Raw genomic sequence first — 18,052 nt, forward strand, 5'->3', positions numbered from 1 at the left:
CAACTAGGTCCCCACCAAAATCTTTAAGTTCACTTACTCTTGACTCCCCAGATCCCTATTCAGTGAGTCCCATCTAAGACTCATTTCCCCAAACTAGCACAGTCCCAGGTCAGTCAAGGGTTCTAGTAGGAACTGATTAATCCCAGGGATGCTTTAGAGGCTTGTACCTACCAAAGGGGAAACTCAGACTACGGATAAGCAGAGTAAATAAAAATTTGATGTCTGCCCCAAAACACATCTACTCACTTCAGGATTCTCCACATCAGCGGTTCTTAGTGGGGGACAAATGTCTAAAGATGGGGGAAGCAACAAGCGAGGGGGCAACTACTGCACCTAGTGGGTAGAGGCCAGGGATGCTGCTGACCATCCTACAATGCACAGGATGCACACAACGAAGACAGGTGGCCCCAAATGTCAATGCTGCCAAGGCTGGGAAACCCCACCCTAGACTCAGTGACCTGCGGCAAGATGAGCTTTAAGAAGGTTCTCTTATCTGGGCACACACTCCCATCCATACCAGGGGCCAGATGGAGCACGGCTTAGGGGCCAGACCAGTCAGTCTCATGAATTCCATTTCCAATCAACTCAAACAGGACCAGGGAAGTATAGAGGAAAAACCTGAGGTTAGCTCATTGGTAAAAGTTAAAAAGAGAAAATAAATGGTGTTATATATCAAATGTTAACATGAAAGACAAAATTCTTCTAAATGAAAACAAGCAAACAGACTTTGCTTTAAGTTAAGAAAGCAGAAAATACAACTCTTTTCACTTTGAATATTAAATAACACCTTATAGTGAAGTTCAAAAGCCACCATGCTCTCTTAGCTCTGCTTGCTGCCAAACACTCTTCAATAAGGAAGGTACTCTTGTATTCTTGACTGCAAAAGGAAGCTAATTAAAGTGGGTTTTTTTGAGAAAATATCCTGAGAGTTAAAAATAATTAATGTCTTGCTTTTAAAAAAGAAACCATGAATCTTGACATTCAGGAGCCTATGTTTTCTTTTCTCATCAGTAGTTCACTTAGAGGATCAATATTTGGATCCACTACCATCGACAGCCTTCCCAGAAATCCATTCACTCTCTTTCAGGATAAACCACTAATGAACAGTTTTTAAGTTTTCCCTTTCTTAAGAGATTTCCAGAGAAATGTTTTAAAGAGTCTACTTTCTACATGGAAGGCATTTTGACTCTACCATTTCTGTTTCCACTTTAAAATCTGCTCTAGGAAAGTTTCAACTAATACATATGGGGTAGGATGGCTGTGTCTTAATGAAAAATTAGGTCCTTCTGCCCTAAGGCTTTATCAGGAGGGTGCCTGGAATCCAGTGTGCTGTTTTATCAAAGGAAGCTTTCCAGCAAGATGGCTCATGTGCACACTGTTAAAGGAGTACCCCCTCGGTGAAGTTCCTGTCTATGCATGACCCGTGACCCGAGAAGAGTCAGGACCGACCAACTGTCTCCTGCAGGGCTGGGGCCAGCTGCAGCTTCAACAGAGAGATGCTTCAATCTTCCCTCCTCCGCTTAGGGTTCCAGGAGCTTCTGAAGGAGAGAGTATTTTGGATATTTCTCTTCAAAACACATTTCTACCACGTCTGACAGTGTCCTTCACAGGACTGTTACAACACTGGGTCCCCTATCTACTGGATGTTCCAGAAACCCAGTCAAAAGACAACATGTATTGGTATTCTAATAATATGACAGATGATTTTTTAAGAAAAGTAACCCAAGAAACATGTGTATATAAATATAGATATACACATGTATGTGTGTGTGTATATATATATATATTTATACACATATGACGGAGAAGGCAATGGCACCCCACTCCAGTACTCTTGCCTGGAAAATCCCATGGATGGAGGAGCCTGGTAGGCTGCAGTCCATGGGGTCACTAAGAGTCGGACACGACTGAGTGACTTCACTTTCACTTTTCACTTTCATGCATTGGAGAAGGAAATGGCAACCCACTCCAGTGTTCTTGCCTGGAGAATCCCAGGGATGGGGGAGCCTGGTGGGCTGCTATCTATGGGGTTGCACAGAGTTGGACACGACTGAAGCGACTTAGCAGCAGCAGCAGCAGCAGCAGCATACACATATGAAAAGAGAAAGACTGATTCATTTAAGGAAAGGAAATCAGAAATATCTCAAAATGCTCATCAGAGGAACAGTTCAGCAAATTTAAGACATATAATGGAAAAAAAGTCGGGCAAAAAAGGGAAGCATATCTATTGTAGGTCAGGTGTTTTCACATTATGTCACTTCATCACTCCCTCAATTAAGCTTTTAGATAAGAATCATTATCCCTGATTTACAGAAGACAAATGAAAAGCCCATGAAAGGGAAGAAAGCTGCCCTGAGTCACAAGGTTAATGAAGAGCGAATCTGAGATTCACTTGCAGGTTTTCTTACTCTCTGCCCAGCATTTATTTTATTGGATCCCAGATTTACCCCCCCCACCCCCGCCCCCTGCCCAAGATCTATTTGTAGACTATGTCAATAAATGGAATTGCAAATATAAAATAATGTTAAACAAAAATTAAACCACAGTATAGATGTATTGGTTTTAATCATATGAAACTTTATATGTATATACTAAAAATTATGACAATCAGAATGAGGCTGATTGAAAAAAAACTGGAATTAAAATCATCTGAGTTTGTTTTTCCTAAGAAGTTGCTTAAGCATATAATAAAGAAAATCACCAGAATCTATTCTTCAATGCATGCTTGTCCCAGGCTAATTAAGGTTAAGAAAAGGCAATAAATATAAAACACCTTGTTAAAGCCTGAATGTGCCAGGGCCATTTTAATGTAGCTGGGCCACTTTCACATAGAGAAATACCCTATCCTTCATAAAATTCTCAGCTCTTTCAGTGACTGGCAGCGTTTCTTCACTCTATTAAAGGCTGGAATGCCTGCAAGTGAAAAAGCTTTGAGAGCAAGTCATGTCTCTACAGAAATCACCTTTTCCAAAATTTAGCACTTATACTATATAACAAACATTCTTTCAGTTCTTCCTTCAACAAAAAGAATTTAATCCTGGGAGGTTCCCTTTGCAGTGGCTTTGCCTAAGAAACATCTATCACCTTCAGTCAAGTTAGAGTTATTTTGGAATCTCCCTCCTGTGTTCCTCTCTGCAGGTCTGGGGGCTATACTGCTGTTTAGTGGAGTAGCCAGAACCCAAGCCAGAAGCATGGGTCTCACTTGTGTCATCCCATTACGCTGTAACTTGCAGAAACAACCAGGGATGATCCTGAAGTGCAGACTCCCACTGCCAAAGAGTAACTGAGAATTTACATGAATAATACTGGTCCAGAGACAAACTGAGAAAGGGCTCACTGGGTTTACACAATCCTGTTCTCAACCCCAAAGCTGAGACCTGTGCAAGACACCACTTTTATTTTACCCCATGTTTCTTTTACTTTTATAATGGGCAATTTACCTATGCCTCCTAATTAAGTAAGACAGTAAAGGAATGAAACGTTGACAAAGGCTTTCTGAGACTGTTTTTCAAAAGAAAATGGTTTATAAATACAATCCCCACTGGTGTCTGTTTCTTTATGAAAAGCATTTCTTACTATAAAAAAATAAAAAGTGGAAGTAAAAGTTCCTCCACTGGTTTCCCTTAAAACCACTGTTTTTATTTAAAGTTACATAATAATAACCTCCTTTGGTTCTCTTGTTTTAAAACTTTCACCTATTTCTTCTCTTAGTATGTTGACTACTATTAATAAAATGTCTTGATTCAAGAACCTAGGAAAATGCTTGAAATGACTCTAATAAGATTAGATCATAATGTTATTAAATTTGAGAGTAGCAATTTGAGCCATAGTTTATTCAAATCGTCCTAACAACTAAATACAAAAAATGTCAGTTAGCTAAAACGGCTGATCTCATTCTTGGCTTCCGGCTACAGCCCCAAAGGTCTAATAACAAGGATATTTCTTTAACAGGCTAGTCATTCTATTAAAAGTTTTGCATGTATTATCTCATTTAATCTTCACCACGATCCTAAGTAGTAATTATTATTATTAGTGTGTTGCTATTGCTAAAGTTATTGTTATTCCCATTTTATGGATGAGGAAATAGGGCACAAATAAGCTGAGTCACTTGTCCGAGATCACTCACTGACTAAGTTGTGAGGTAGAAGAGAAGCCCAGCCCCCATGGCAGCACCACACCATCAGCGGTACTATCTGCTGTGGTCTCACTCGGCGAGCTCCTCCTTCTCTAGGTCAGGTGCATTGCCACTACTCCCAAACACCGCTTCACACTCACATCTCTCATCATTTTCACTGCTTCTCTGGTCCTCCCGAGTCTTCTGGCACACATGGCTAGTCTTCTTTTGATGTAGACCAAGACATTGGTGTCTCGTCCTGAAGAGGGAGACATAAAACATGAAAACTTAAAAAAAAAAAAAAAAAAAAGAGCTTTCAGCTGAGCAGCAAAAAAAAAAAAAAATACAGAAATACAGAGGCGTATTTTCCACGCCCTTGAAGGAAAACCTCAGAAAGAACAGTCTGCTTCTTTGACTTTTTCTTACTGGAGGAGCACTGACAACTTTGCTAATAGCAGAAGGTATACAGAGTGAAGTCGAAGTACTTAGCCTTCCAAGGTCAAAGCATGTGACTGATTATTAATCCATGCTTTTGAGTTAGGATATTGAATATTCGATAAATAAAATCATCTGCCACAAAGTGCTGGGAAAATGGACATATCCACATTGCATGCGGTTTACAAGCAAAAATTCCACATTCTTCTAGTGTGCATGCCTTTGGCAAAGATGCAAAGAGGTGAATCTCAGGTTGCATCCTGATGAACTATTATTTCTTTCCTTCTTGACAATAAGTCTAGAGAAGCCTCATCTTGAACTTCTGTTTTATATTATTCTTTCCCTAACACTAGTGACATCATAATCATCTCCAGGTCCCCAAAGCAGTCAATTTCAGATGGCAACATAACACATTCCAGATATGACAACAGACTATGCAACAAAATGAAAAACTACCCTAGTGTGAGAGAAAATATTGACAAGCTAAATAGTTGTAATAATAGTCACCAAAATGGCTCTTAAAAAGCACATTAACAACTTCTCATCTTAATCTCTTTATTTAATTATGTGTCTTTGTGGATATGTTTCCAGACCAGTGAGAACATGCATGTACTTAATCCTCAATAAAATTACCATGTTTTAGAAAAATATGACACACCTGTTATAGATTAAGTATATGTATAATACGCAGCTATTAAAAGATGTTAAGACCAAAGTCCTAACATTTCAAGTTTCAAACAATGAGAACAAGATGTGTGTTGAAAATTTGCCAGACACCTACCAATTATTTTAAAGATGTGATTATATTTTTGGATAGATTTGGGCAACAGGTTGAAAGGATTAATTTACAGAAGAAAAGACATAAAGAAAATTTCTCAAGTTGTATTACAGATTTTGTAATTTTATGTATTAATCCTCATTTAGTTCACAAAACAGACATTTACTATATATGTCTACAAAATTCACGGTGTTATACATATTTTTTTAAAAAAGCAAGAGAGACATGATGATTAGAGAATTGATTAACATATACACTGTGCTTAGTTGCTCAGTCGTGTCCAACTCTTTGCGACCCCACAGACTGTTGCCCACCAGGATCCTCTGTCCATGGGGATTCTCCAGGCAAGAATACTGAAGTGAGTTGCCATGCCCTCCTCCAGGGGATCTTCTCAACCCAGGGACTGAACCCAGGTCTCCCCCATCGCAGGCGGATTCTTTACCGTCTAAGCCACAACATATACACTACTACAGAATAAAAATAAAAACCTGTGCATTTGAGGGGTTATGTGGACACACTTACATGTACACGGGCCACAATGCAAAGATCTCACTGTACCTTAGTCATAGGGACTCATGCACTCAGTTTCTGCACCAAATTCAGGCTTAACAATCAAACTTAATTTTATAATCTCAAATATGAAGGAGATACACTCCTACTCTCCAAGATGCAGGAGAGAGAAATGAGTTGAGAGAAATATCATTTTAAAGAAACACTTCCAAGTTTGGTTAGACAATGAAAACATTCTCTCTCACAAGGATCACTAAATTTCTTCTTAAACAACCAACAAACTGACAAGTCAAGGAGCTCAAGGAATTCCAGAAATGGCTTTGTTATCTTGTTTTTATACCATTCCCCCAAACATCACTGACTCTCAGTTTAGTGTACTAAAATGAAAGGTCTCATGTTAAAGAGTTGTGTTAAATATGGGAAGTCATCACTTTAAATATAAAAAATATAAATAATTAGGAATTTAGGGCTCTTCCTCCCTAGAAGCCAGCAACAGTGCTTCCTAAACAATAGCTAAATACTGAGACAATCACCAATCGCTGTTAAATTCTTTAGCTGTCCTATTTCAATTCATGCTGTATAAGACCCATGAGATAAACCTCGTATAGCATTAACACTAATTTAAGTCCTGTTTGCCAACTAAGACTTAAAATTATGGGGCAGAGAAGCAACTGGTATATAGAACTGTGTTAGAATTATGAGGAGAAAAAAGGTTCACCATTAAAGGTTATTATCATTTATTTCTAGAGTTAAAAATCTATGGGGTGGAAAGAAAATATGAACAATAATGAAGCTATAGTTTAATTATGTACTGTGCTCTTATGGACAAGAAAAATTAATAAAAACAAAGAAAGGCCAAAAACTTCATTTATTCTAAACTCAGAGAATCGTATTTTGAACTGGCCTGAAAACTTGCTCTGACTAATCATGTTACAATTCTGATCCCCCAGCACATCAACCTGGAGGAAACCTTACTGTGTTGGGCTTCATACTGGGATCCATGATGCTGCAGCTGCTGAGAACGCCGGTAACAGCCATCTCCAGCTTTCAGGGCCTGCTTAAACAGCTTCTCTGCTTCAGCAATGGTTGTTGCTTCTTCTTCAGCCAAGAGAATATAAGCAGTTGCACACCTGTCCATGCAGATAATAGCCACCATCAATTACAAATCCAGGGACATTGTAGTAGCTGTAGGAGTGCATGCAGAAGGGCAGGAGTTACACCAGAACATGCAGAGTGGCCAACTGATTCATGCACCCCTGTTTGCAGTTGTTGACATAAAATAATGGTACGAAAGAAATGTCTGTGTTTTAGCTTGAAAGGGACAATGAGTAGTGTTAGGAGCATGGGGCTTACATATGGACTCTGCCCCTTATTAGTGTGTCCCTTTGGGCGAGTTATTACTCTGCCTCCCTGATGGAGAACATGGAATCTACTTGTTCACAGCATTGTTGTGAAGGTTAAGTAAGGTGATGCATGAAAAGTGCTCAGTACAGTAGTAGCCAGCATGTGGTACATGCTCAACAATGTCATTAATGATGGCAATGGTAATAGCTGTTGTTAAACATCTCCTTCTGACACTCAGTTAGAAATACCAGAAAGTTTACTTCTATTTACTACACACAGATTCTCTTTAGTCTTAGGATTTATTCAGAATGAGAAATTCATTAAACCAAGTAAGTTGTTTCACAAGCAGTGCTTCAGCATCTCATTACAGTTAGCACTGGTTTCCTATGTCAGAGAAGAAGCCTAGAAGAACCTACAGGTAGAGGTTATTTCAGAAGAGCTCAAAATTTGATTCAGCCTCAGTAGCAAGCAAGAGTTAAATTTCATACCTTTAACAATAATAGCTACCACCTGATGCTTACTATATATTAAGGACTGTACCAGGCACTTAACATATATCATCTCATTTAATCCTTTCAACAACCTCTAACGTAGAAAGTCAGAAAGGATAAATAGTCAACTAATGAACAAGGGGAACTCTTGAAAATTTAAACCTTCCAAATGGTAGAAGAACAACTCAACTGCCAAAGAAAGGGAATGTGATAAGGAAATGGTGAGGCCAGAGCAGACCACACAGGTCCTGATCTATAACATCCCTTGGCTTTCTCCACTGCCTCTCTCGTGGTCATTTCCCTATTTATCAGAGCCTCCATCAGACCACAAGAGAGAAAAACAGAAAGGGAAACCAAATGTTACTTCTACTATTCATAAACTAAAATAGCCAGCTAGGAAACAGAGGCTGAATTCATGAGTAATATGAGATTTGGGGTTACTCATTAACCTCAGCCTTGAGGAGGGGTCTTTTAATTCTTTAGCCAATCCCTCTAATTTCAGGCAGGACTGATCAATAGGGCTTTAAACTGAATGTGGTGAGGTAGGGAGGAAAAATGCCCAGGGAAAAAAAAGTTGTAAAACCAATTACTGTGGAAGGCAGCACATATGACTTGGAGAGAATAATCATGATGCTGAAACTGCCCAGTAACTCACTGGAGAAAATAAGTGGGTTGGGCAATCAGGAAGCAATACTTCATGCTTTAGGTGCTGACACATGAATATGGGTCCAGGGTTATAAAGTGAAAATTGAGATTATAATACTGAGTGGTAGACACAATATCAGAGGAATTAGCTATAAGATTACAGTTGGTGGGCTGGGAACTCAAGACAGGTTGGGGCTAGCTTGCTTGCTTTGTTTATTTATATTGCAAATAGCACTCTTAGGAGGAGAGGCAGAGTAGCACTACTGGCCAAGAAAGCATACATCTATGTGGAGACTCATGAATCTGGGGTAGAAACATGCTAAGAGTTTATGAGTGAAGGAGAAAGGAAAGAGCAGTAGAAGTGCTAATGGTTGGTGGGGACAGAACAGACTGCTCAGCTCAATGGGAGATAGAGATGATGTGTCCTTGTCACAACACAATACACATACAGAAGCAAGAAAGTATGGTGATGGGGGTGTCAACCATCCAGATATCTGCTAGAATATGTCTCATTTGGTTAGAAGGAGGGCACTTAACAGGTTCTTGACTTACTTTGGTAACAATTTTATCTCCCAGATGGTAGAGGAAGCAATTAGGGGAACTTCAACTCTGGACCTAATTCTGACCAAGAAGAAAAAAATAGTTGGTGAAATGAAAATTGATAGGAACATTCAGAGAGTTACTATGTCATTTCAGAGTTTAGGATAGTAAAAGAAGGTAAGGTGGACTTCAAAAAATTCAAAGAAAAGAGGCATGATTCAATGGCATGAGATGCAGAAGGCAAATGGTTTAAGAGGGTTGGCAGCTTCCAAATGTCTAATCACAACTGCAATCACAAATGATCCTCTCGGGAAGAAAAGAGGGGTGACAAGTAACCACTATGGCTGCACAGAGGTCGCTCACAAGATCATATTTTTAAAGGACATGTAAAAAAAGATGGAAAGAAGGTATGTGATGAAGGGCTATAAGAGAGTGAAATGAGCTTATAAGAATGTCAGGAGAGCTGCAACTTCACATTAGCTGAAGCTCGCAAAACAAAATAAAGGCAAAATGGAAAATGCTAAAGACAACCATCTATTCCCTGTATTCATATTATGTTTAAGGCCCTGTAACCACCCCAACTTCTCCAAAACCATGACAATATAAATAAGGAAAAAAGACAAACAACACAACAACGTCAAAATGAGGAAAGTTTATAGTTCGTAGCAACAGATAGTAAAGAGAAAACAAAACTCTCTAACTCCTATTTTCTTCCTGGTTTCTCCATCAGGAAGAATGACTGTCAGACTGACAAAGGGAGAAGAAATTAAACTCTAAAATGAATTAAAAAGATGTAAGATAGCACATAACTGATCTATGCTAAATGAATTACTATACTGGGATGGGCAAATCCCAGAAAGCCAACAGATCTTGTAGGCAGCCCATGGAATTGCTCTCTGCGGATTGTTAAGAAATCACAAACAATGGAAAGGTACTAGAAGATGAAATGACAAATGTAGTAAAAATGTTCAAAAAGGGGAAGAAGGCAGACTTCCCAAACTACAGAACAATTTGGTTCTGATTTGGAAAGATATTCTAATGGATTATTAAAGGGATAGTTTCTAGGCATTTTGAAAAGAAAGTAGTGAATGCTGGAAGCTAGCTTAAATTCACTAAGAATAAATAAATCAGGCTGTGTTAACCTAATGTACTCTAATGGATTTACTGCACATTAAAGATCCATAGCTACAAGTAGTATCTCAAAACGCAGAAATACAGGCTGAATCATGGTGTAACTAGGTGGCTTAGTAATTGGTTGTACAATAAAACCCAAAGAACGATGGTTTGTGAAAACATGACTCTAGAGCATGGTTTCTATATGTAGCGTCACAGGGTTCTTTCCCTGGTCCTGCCACTTTTATCAGAAACATGGACGACACATAGAACGTAGGCATATCAAATTTACAGATGACAAGAAACTGGAAAATAAATATGTTGCATGACAGAATCAGAAACCAAATAGATCAACAGGTTACACTGGCAGGATTTCCAACTCTCAAGTGAATCTTTTCACTAAGACCTCTGAAGATTCTGTAACCTTCTTCAGAAAAATCATAAAATAGTTTAACAATGACCACTTGGCAGGGAGAGTGCTGAGGTGATTCAAGCACCAGATGGGTGTTTGAGTTACATGACCTTTAAGGCCTCTGCCAACCCTGAGCTTTTATGACTCCAGTTTTAAGAATCTCTCATTTTCTGAGATCTCCAGACAAGAGTTTCCAGCCTTCCTTGGTGACCCACAGAATGTTTAACAACACTAAGGACATCATTTCCTCCTTGTCTTGACCTTGTAATATTTTTAAAGTGTAATTTCTTCACTTTATGTTTTTACTATGTTTCCTTCCCAGTAGAAGTTCTACCTAGAAAATCTGATGGCACAAATGAGCACTGTATGTCTGGAAAAATGTCCCTGTCATAATGTGTTAGGTATGAAAGCACTGTATTTATTTTATGTCCACACAGTATTCCACAGCTAGCCCTTAAATGATTTAATTTAGGACCATAGCAAAGCCACTAAATTTTTCTCTAAAATGACTAAAACTACCTTCACATGGATGTCCTTTAAATTTTTTTTAAATAAATTAATGTCCCCAAAATAATCCTCAAATTCAAATACATAGTTTAGTGTAAGTATCCCATGAATGGCAACTGAAAACATTCAGCAAAGCAAGATTTCCCCCCACTTACTCATTTATCTCTAAGGCTTCGTGGGCAGCAGAAATCCTAGCTTGGGGGTTTCTCTCTCTCCAGGCTTTCTGCATTACTATTTTAGAAAAAGAGAGAAGAAGTCAATATATATGCTCAGGAAGATTCAGTACAAGAGCTAAATTAATAGCTTTTTTTGAATTACAAAAGAAGAGTTCACTTACCAAGTGGGTTAGCCCAAAACTCTAAAATCAAACAAATACATTCGAATTTGCTATTCCATTGTCCTTCAACAGCTGATTTAAAATCTTTCTTAGGCTCATAAAACTAGAAACCTAATATCTTATATACTAACCCATAGTCTATAATCATAGAGACTTAATTAAGATTTCTTAATCTGGAGACATGACCTTTCATTCTGTCTCAACCAAAGATTTAGTTAGCTTCATATAAGATCTATATTTCTTAATATAGAAAGTAAATTTAAAGTAAGTAAATCCAACTTTGGTATACGTTTTAAAAATAACATTTTCAATTATAATGAGGGGACTCATGTCTGCAATAACACTTCATGGCAATAAAGCTTTATTTAAGTAGCAACTTTCTGCGTCTTACTGGTCAATCTCCAATTTAATATTTTATTCATCAGGGTTTTTGTAGAGCAGACATTCTAAAAGTAGTAACTTTGATCTCTAAAACAAACAAAAAGCCCTCCCACTCAGTAACTATCTAAAGGATTTTCCATACTTGCATCTGCAGGACGCAGATGGTCCGAGTCACAGGTAAAGAAGGTCTGATGGTCCTGGGCAGAGAGATTCATGTCATAGTAAGTCAGAGGCTCTCGTCCAGTCACCCAAGTGTACCTGTAAAAGAGAAGTAAAATGATCAGACACTTCTGAGAGAGGAAAGCAAGACCTACAAAATATTAAGCTGCATAGGTGTTGAACTATAACCCATTAACTAAGTACTACTGCCAATAAATTAAAAACAAAATAATCATGCTAGTCTCCTTTTAGGAAGTATATCAGCAGAAAAACAGTTTAAAAATTCTGCTATATTTTTGTCTTAAAATTTTAGTAGCACTAGCTAATGAAAACCTTCCCTAATTAGTATTATGCATAGAGATTTCCCCAAAGCTATGAAAATTCTGATTTGCCTACTTACTCTACAAAATTAAATTCTAACATTACTTCTGGGGCATCTTTATAACCATGTTCCAGATAAGCTACAAAATATTTTGACTTTATAATATATAATGAAAAAATAACTGTAATAGAAAAATCTCTAAAAACAACAGGTTTGTATGTTATTCTAAGTTCAAAGCTAAAATATTTATAAAACAGAAAAATCAAAATATTTGAGCATCAAAAAATGGAAGCACTAAACAGACTGTTTTAAATGACCCCTAAATGAACCTACAAAAACATCTACTGCTGTCTTTGCCCTCTGAACTAGACCCATTAATTTTCCAAGCTGGCAAAATGCTTACCGATTATATTCAGCACCCCTAAATAAATTAAGTGGATTTCGCCATACTTTGCATTCTGCAACAAAGAGAATGTGAAAATGTTACACATAAGTTCAGAGACACTACAAGCTAATTAATTCAGCAAAACACCCTTCCTGGCCATTTGATAAGATAATTTTATTCTCTATCTTCTACATGGGAAGCAATGTGGAAAAACTCTGGGTAGTTAATCAGGAAATGTAGCTTAGGCACCAGGACTTCGGAAAGTTTCACTTAATCTCTCTGGACTGAAGTTTCCTCATTTGTTAAATCAAGGCACATGCCAAAATCAGCTAGTTCATTACTTCCATAGTCACTTCAAGAGATCCAAATACATTCTATAAATTTATTTCTAAATGATAGGTAGAGGCAAAACTACTTTCTTTAACTCTAAAATATATCTTACAGTGTCTATCTATGTAACAAGCTAAATTTAAGCTCCAGAGTACAATGTGCAAAGAACCTCAGGCTCTTAATTAGGGCCTATTCTAATATTGATTTTGTGATAATTCACCAGGTTGCTTTTATACTGCTGGAAAGGAGTGGCAAGAAAATTAATACTAAAGCTATCATCACTATAGGGAGAAATGTTATGAAAAAAATTGTTTTCAAATACTTTACCATGGTTTACTTATGCAGAAACAAGTAATTAATCATCATACTAATATCATAATGATAACATGTACTAATAGATTATACATTTTGTTATACAAGAACCACAGGCAGAACCATAGGACTTTAATTTAGAAAAGTAAACCATTAGCTTTTTAAGACAGTTATAGTAAATGTGTGACTAATAAGCTGCAATTCTTTTAAAATAGTCTATGATTAAGACTTTCTACTGATTCAGAATGCTATTAATATTTCTTTGGATGAATAATTTTTTATTAGAAAATAAAATCAGTTAACAGTATTTAAAAACCCATGTGTGCTGTCAGCCAAAAAAACACACCCAAAGACAAAGAGACACAAAAGTGAGCAATTATTGCAGAAACTGAAAGAACATTAAAGGCCATGAATGATTCATTAAGACTCTACCCTCAGTCCTGTTACATTCAATATCATCCATCCATTCATTCACCTATCCATCCATCCAATATATGAATACATTAACTGAGCACCCAGTGGGTCAAACAAATGCATAAGCCATGGGTTACAATACAGCGTGAAAATGGGGGAAAACATAAAGCACTACGGGAACACCGTGTGCAATCTCAATACATTTTTTAAAAACAGCGAATGAAAGGTGTATACATAACAGGAAGTCGTGTCCTTATTTTAAAAAAATAAATTTATCTTTAATTTAGGGCAAGATCCCACCTGAAATTTACTTTACGTTTGGAAACAATGGTCCTAAATTTTTTGTCACTTAGCTTAACTTGCCATTTAAGAAATGATCTTTGCTAAGTTAGTTTAGCATTATTGAATTTTGTTCTTGAGAAACTGAAATTCAATGGCTGTCATTTCATATGAAACTAATTAGAAAGTTACACTTCCCTTAAGTAAATGCTTTTTTTCCAGACATGAAGCTCCTTAGTGGGGTCACTAACGTACTTCAAATTATGGCTTGAAACAACTGGTGAGCCAAACAACCATGATCTCAGTACTTATAGCTTCTACAGCTCTGAGGTCCCCACAGCTCCCAATCCCTCCTAAGATGATGTCTTTTAAGATTCCAAATCTCTTAAATCTTCTGAAAGCTTCATGAATATTACAAGGTTTGTATTTAACATATAATAAACAGGCATACAAATCTGTATTCAATGATGGTCATTTCTAACATTATTTACAATAAATAGGGACATTTGTACAAGCCTCTCCCCTAACAAATTTCATCTGAAATATCAGTAAAAAAGTTATGGCAAAAATTTTGCCTCCATCAAAGACATGATATTGCCTGGAAGGATAAGTGCTATTCAAATATCAGTTGACAAATTATAAAGAAAATTATCTTTCATTAAAATTTTAACTCTATTATGCATTTGATGCAAATGAAATTATTTCTAAATAAAAATAACCCCAAAGAGAAAGGGTGTGTATAATTAAAGCTTTACTTAGCAGTATTTAAAGATGCCATCTTTATTTAGGAAGTGCCAAGATATAGCCAGCAGGGGGTGCTGCAAACATTTTGAAATATTGTTTTTATGACTTCAAGAGTACTGATCTTAAAAAAAAAATCATTGTTACTATTAGTGTCATACATATGGTCTGTATGCAGTTCTTCAGCTACTTCTAAAACTTAGAAATGAGTATATGAGCAACTGTAACAGATGTTAAATGTTCTGAATGAGAACAAACGCGATGAGGAAATATATAAGAAATGTCTTCATGAGCTGCATCCTTCAAGTTGAGGGTGTGGAGAAGGTACAATTTTCTTTTAAGAAATAAACAATCTATAGGTTTAATATGAACACGTGTAAAATTTCTCTTCAAATTAGCTTAGAGCTACATTCATTTCTTCTTTGCTGCTATGTTTCATGATTTTATCTTTACTACAAAAACTCTCTTTTCTGGAATCATTCTAGGGAACATACCCCATAAATTTCTGATGTTTTCATGATATAGACAAAGGTTGTAAATGCCAAAATTATCATAATATGAAGATTTAAGTCAAGAAATTAAACTCAGGTCTTCAGCGGATAAAAGTTTTTCTTTATGAGGCCTACTTTCTTATCTTGTATCTTTGGGAAATAAATTTCTTATTTACATCTGAATTAAAACTTTACCTCCAAAAGGTATTTGCATTATCCATCAATATCAACAATTTTAGTGCTCTTTAGAAGCACTAAAGCTTGACTGGGACTCATCAAGGGCTTGCTAACATCATTAATAGTTGAAAATATGTCCCTGATATACTTAACCATGCCCTCTCTGGTTCCATCTGTACCAACTCACAGAGAAGTCTCCACCTACAACTGCTGACTGAAATGTTCAGACCTCACCAAGCAAGCTAGAATGCAGTTCAAGAGAAAGAAAATCACTAAATATTGGGAAAGCACTTGTTTAGTTCCAGAAGTCTGGAGAAAAGATTCCATTCATCCATAGGATGATAATAAATTTCTGTGTGAGAGATAAAGAACATAAAAAATAATGCCTACTACTTTCAAGGACTTATAAAATGCTCAAATCTTTTTTTCAGTCTTCCCGCTCACCATTCCCTACCACAACTTTCCATCTCAGCGGATACTTATTTCCTATCTTTTCATATCCACCCCCAAACATGCCCCCCCCACACCCCACCCCAGTTACTCACTGGACTAAGGGTTTAAGCGCTAATAGAATGGCTATTACGCCTTAGTCCTTGCAGGAAGTCCTAGGTCCCTGCCCCCCCCCCAAAAAAAGATACATTTTATGATCTGCTAAGTCGCTTCAGTCCTGTCTGACTCTGTGTGACCCCAGAGACCGCAGCCCACTAGACTTCCCCGTCCCTGGGATTCTCCAGGCAAGAACACTGGAGTGGGTTGCCATTTCCTTCTCCAGTGCATGAAAGTGAAAAGTCAAAGTGAAGTTGCTCAGTCCTGTCTGACTCTTCACAACCCCATGGACTGCAGCCTACCAGGCTCCTCAGCCCATAGGATTTTCCAGGCAAGAGTACTGGAGTGGGGTGCCATTGCCTTCTCCATTTTATGACCTAGACACACTTATACATTGGTAGAAAAAGAAAAAGATACCTAACTACTATCTGGTATCCATATGAAGAAGTTCTTATAAAAGGAGTAAATATACTGAGAGAACATGATCACAGTCCTCAAGTAAAAAGAGAACTTAATTCTTGGGAAAAACCAAAAGACTCTAAAGTCATAGGGCTTTTTATCATCATATGGAAGAAAATATTTTTCTATATCCAATTTTTTTAACTCTGGAAACTTTTTTCTCCTAAAATTAAAATATAGACATAGAAAGAATCCCCACTCCTAGGACTTTCAAATATACAACTAATTTATAGTCTAGGAAGATGTACTATACTAAAATTTACCACCTCGTCCCTGGATCCAAAATGTAATGATGACAGTAATACTATTATAGTACAAATGGCAGCAATAGCAACTTTGTCATAGCTATAAGCTTGATTTTCATTGAGCCTTTCTATAAAAAAGCTTAAAGCTCAAGTCATCTATATTCCTTACATAAGCTAGTGAGGGTCACAGAGTAGGCCCTTTTTATACAAGTAAAGGGTAAAGCATAAAGGGTAAAAGCTACATAATTTCCCCAAGGAAAAGTAAGTGAGATTATGGCCTGGTATCCAGCCTGCCTAACAATTACCTACAATATACAACAGACCTGTTACCCTGCAACATCATATTTTAAAAATCCTGTGACTTTATCAATTACTTTTTCTACTAGAGAAACAGTTTTGGAAGTCCTCTAGGGAAATATTAGGCACTTGAAAATAATACTTTAAAATATTTTAGTTCCAAAGTACAATGGAGAAGGGCTCTAAATAATGTTCCATCAGATATATTATGACAATCAAGATTAACCTCAAGTTAGTCAATTTCTAACATGTGATTCTGCATTTATTTATTAGCTCTGCTATATCAGAAATGAATACTCAGTGAATACAAGCCCATCTTAAGCAATCATTAAGAGTAACAAAATATCCATTTTCTTAAATAATTAAGCTTTAATTGTTTTCATAACTTTTTGAAATAATTATTTTGAAAAGAATACTAGAAGTAAAGGCACAAAGTATTAATAATATATAGGTAGCATTCAATTCAACAAATATATTACCCTTTCAAATTCTTTTATGGAATGAGAAAGGTGCAAATAATTATGAGTTTTAAGATCATTTTTATTGACCTGCTTTATTCAAGACAGTGTATAACTTTCTTCAAGAATATTGCTAAAATGGCTAACCTCTGTGTCTCTCATACATTTATCATTGGTCATTTCTGATCTAAGTCAATCAATTCTATCAAATAATATGAAGACCATAAAATATTTAATAAGTAAATATTCACCAGGGGCCAAACGTGTTTTTGAGGAATTTTCACCAGTCAACTGGAGAGCTAATCTATCCTAGAACACACATTTTTAATGGCAAAAGACTTTAAAAGATGTAATAAGCATTGCCTAAGAGAATCATTTTCAACACTTAATAGATTTTGGCAAGTATAAACTGAGTTTCCCCTGATTGAGGTTATTAAAGAGCAATTCTAAAGGCTCTGGACATATAGCAACTTGAAATTTTGCTAATGGATATATTTGAAATGCAAGCTCTGAAAGGCCTGGTCTTAGGATATATATTTACAATCTATGAGTTTCTTCATCTCCATTGCTTTTCTTTAATTTGTTACCTGTACTAAACCAGTGCTTGAACTGCCTATAGTGATGTAATGAACCTTAATTAAGAATTCCAGGTGAAATTCTTAGTAAAAGTTTTATATAAAAATGGATATGATATGGGCTTCCCTAGTGGCTCAGTAGTAAAGAATCCACCTGCCAATGCAAGAGATACAGGTTCAATCCCTGCGTCGGGAAAACCCCCTGGAAAAGGAAATGGCAATCCAATCCAGTGTTCTTGTCTGGAGAATCCCATG

At 36.8% G+C, this 18,052-nt stretch overlaps 1 protein-coding gene across 10 annotated transcripts in view; it reads right to left on the reverse strand.

The window, feature by feature from the left end:
- ST7 (suppression of tumorigenicity 7) overlaps nucleotides 1-18,052 on the reverse strand; it is a 278,061-nt gene that overhangs the window by 88,413 nt on the left and 171,596 nt on the right. For 8 of the 10 annotated variants that reach the window (XR_009735899.1, XM_061414029.1, XM_061414028.1 and 5 more), the window contains exons 4-9: nucleotides 12,492-12,546; nucleotides 11,750-11,865; nucleotides 11,045-11,120; nucleotides 8,870-8,938; nucleotides 6,813-6,967; nucleotides 4,276-4,373 (exon numbers count right to left, since the gene is read on the reverse strand). Coding sequence is in view for 9 of the 10 variants with exons in the window: in XM_061414029.1 (XP_061270013.1) it covers nucleotides 4,276-4,373; nucleotides 6,813-6,967; nucleotides 8,870-8,938; nucleotides 11,045-11,120; nucleotides 11,750-11,865; nucleotides 12,492-12,546 (569 nt within the window). In the remaining variant the exon portion in view is untranslated. The remainder of the gene's footprint in view (nucleotides 1-4,275; nucleotides 4,374-6,812; nucleotides 6,968-8,869; nucleotides 8,939-11,044; nucleotides 11,121-11,749; nucleotides 11,866-12,491; nucleotides 12,547-18,052) is intronic. The other 2 variants (XM_061414031.1, XM_061414030.1) reach the window with 1 other exon arrangement.

This window comes from Bos javanicus, chromosome 4 (genome assembly GCF_032452875.1).
Source record: "Bos javanicus breed banteng chromosome 4, ARS-OSU_banteng_1.0, whole genome shotgun sequence".
Classification (NCBI taxonomy): Eukaryota; Metazoa; Chordata; class Mammalia; order Artiodactyla; family Bovidae; genus Bos; species Bos javanicus.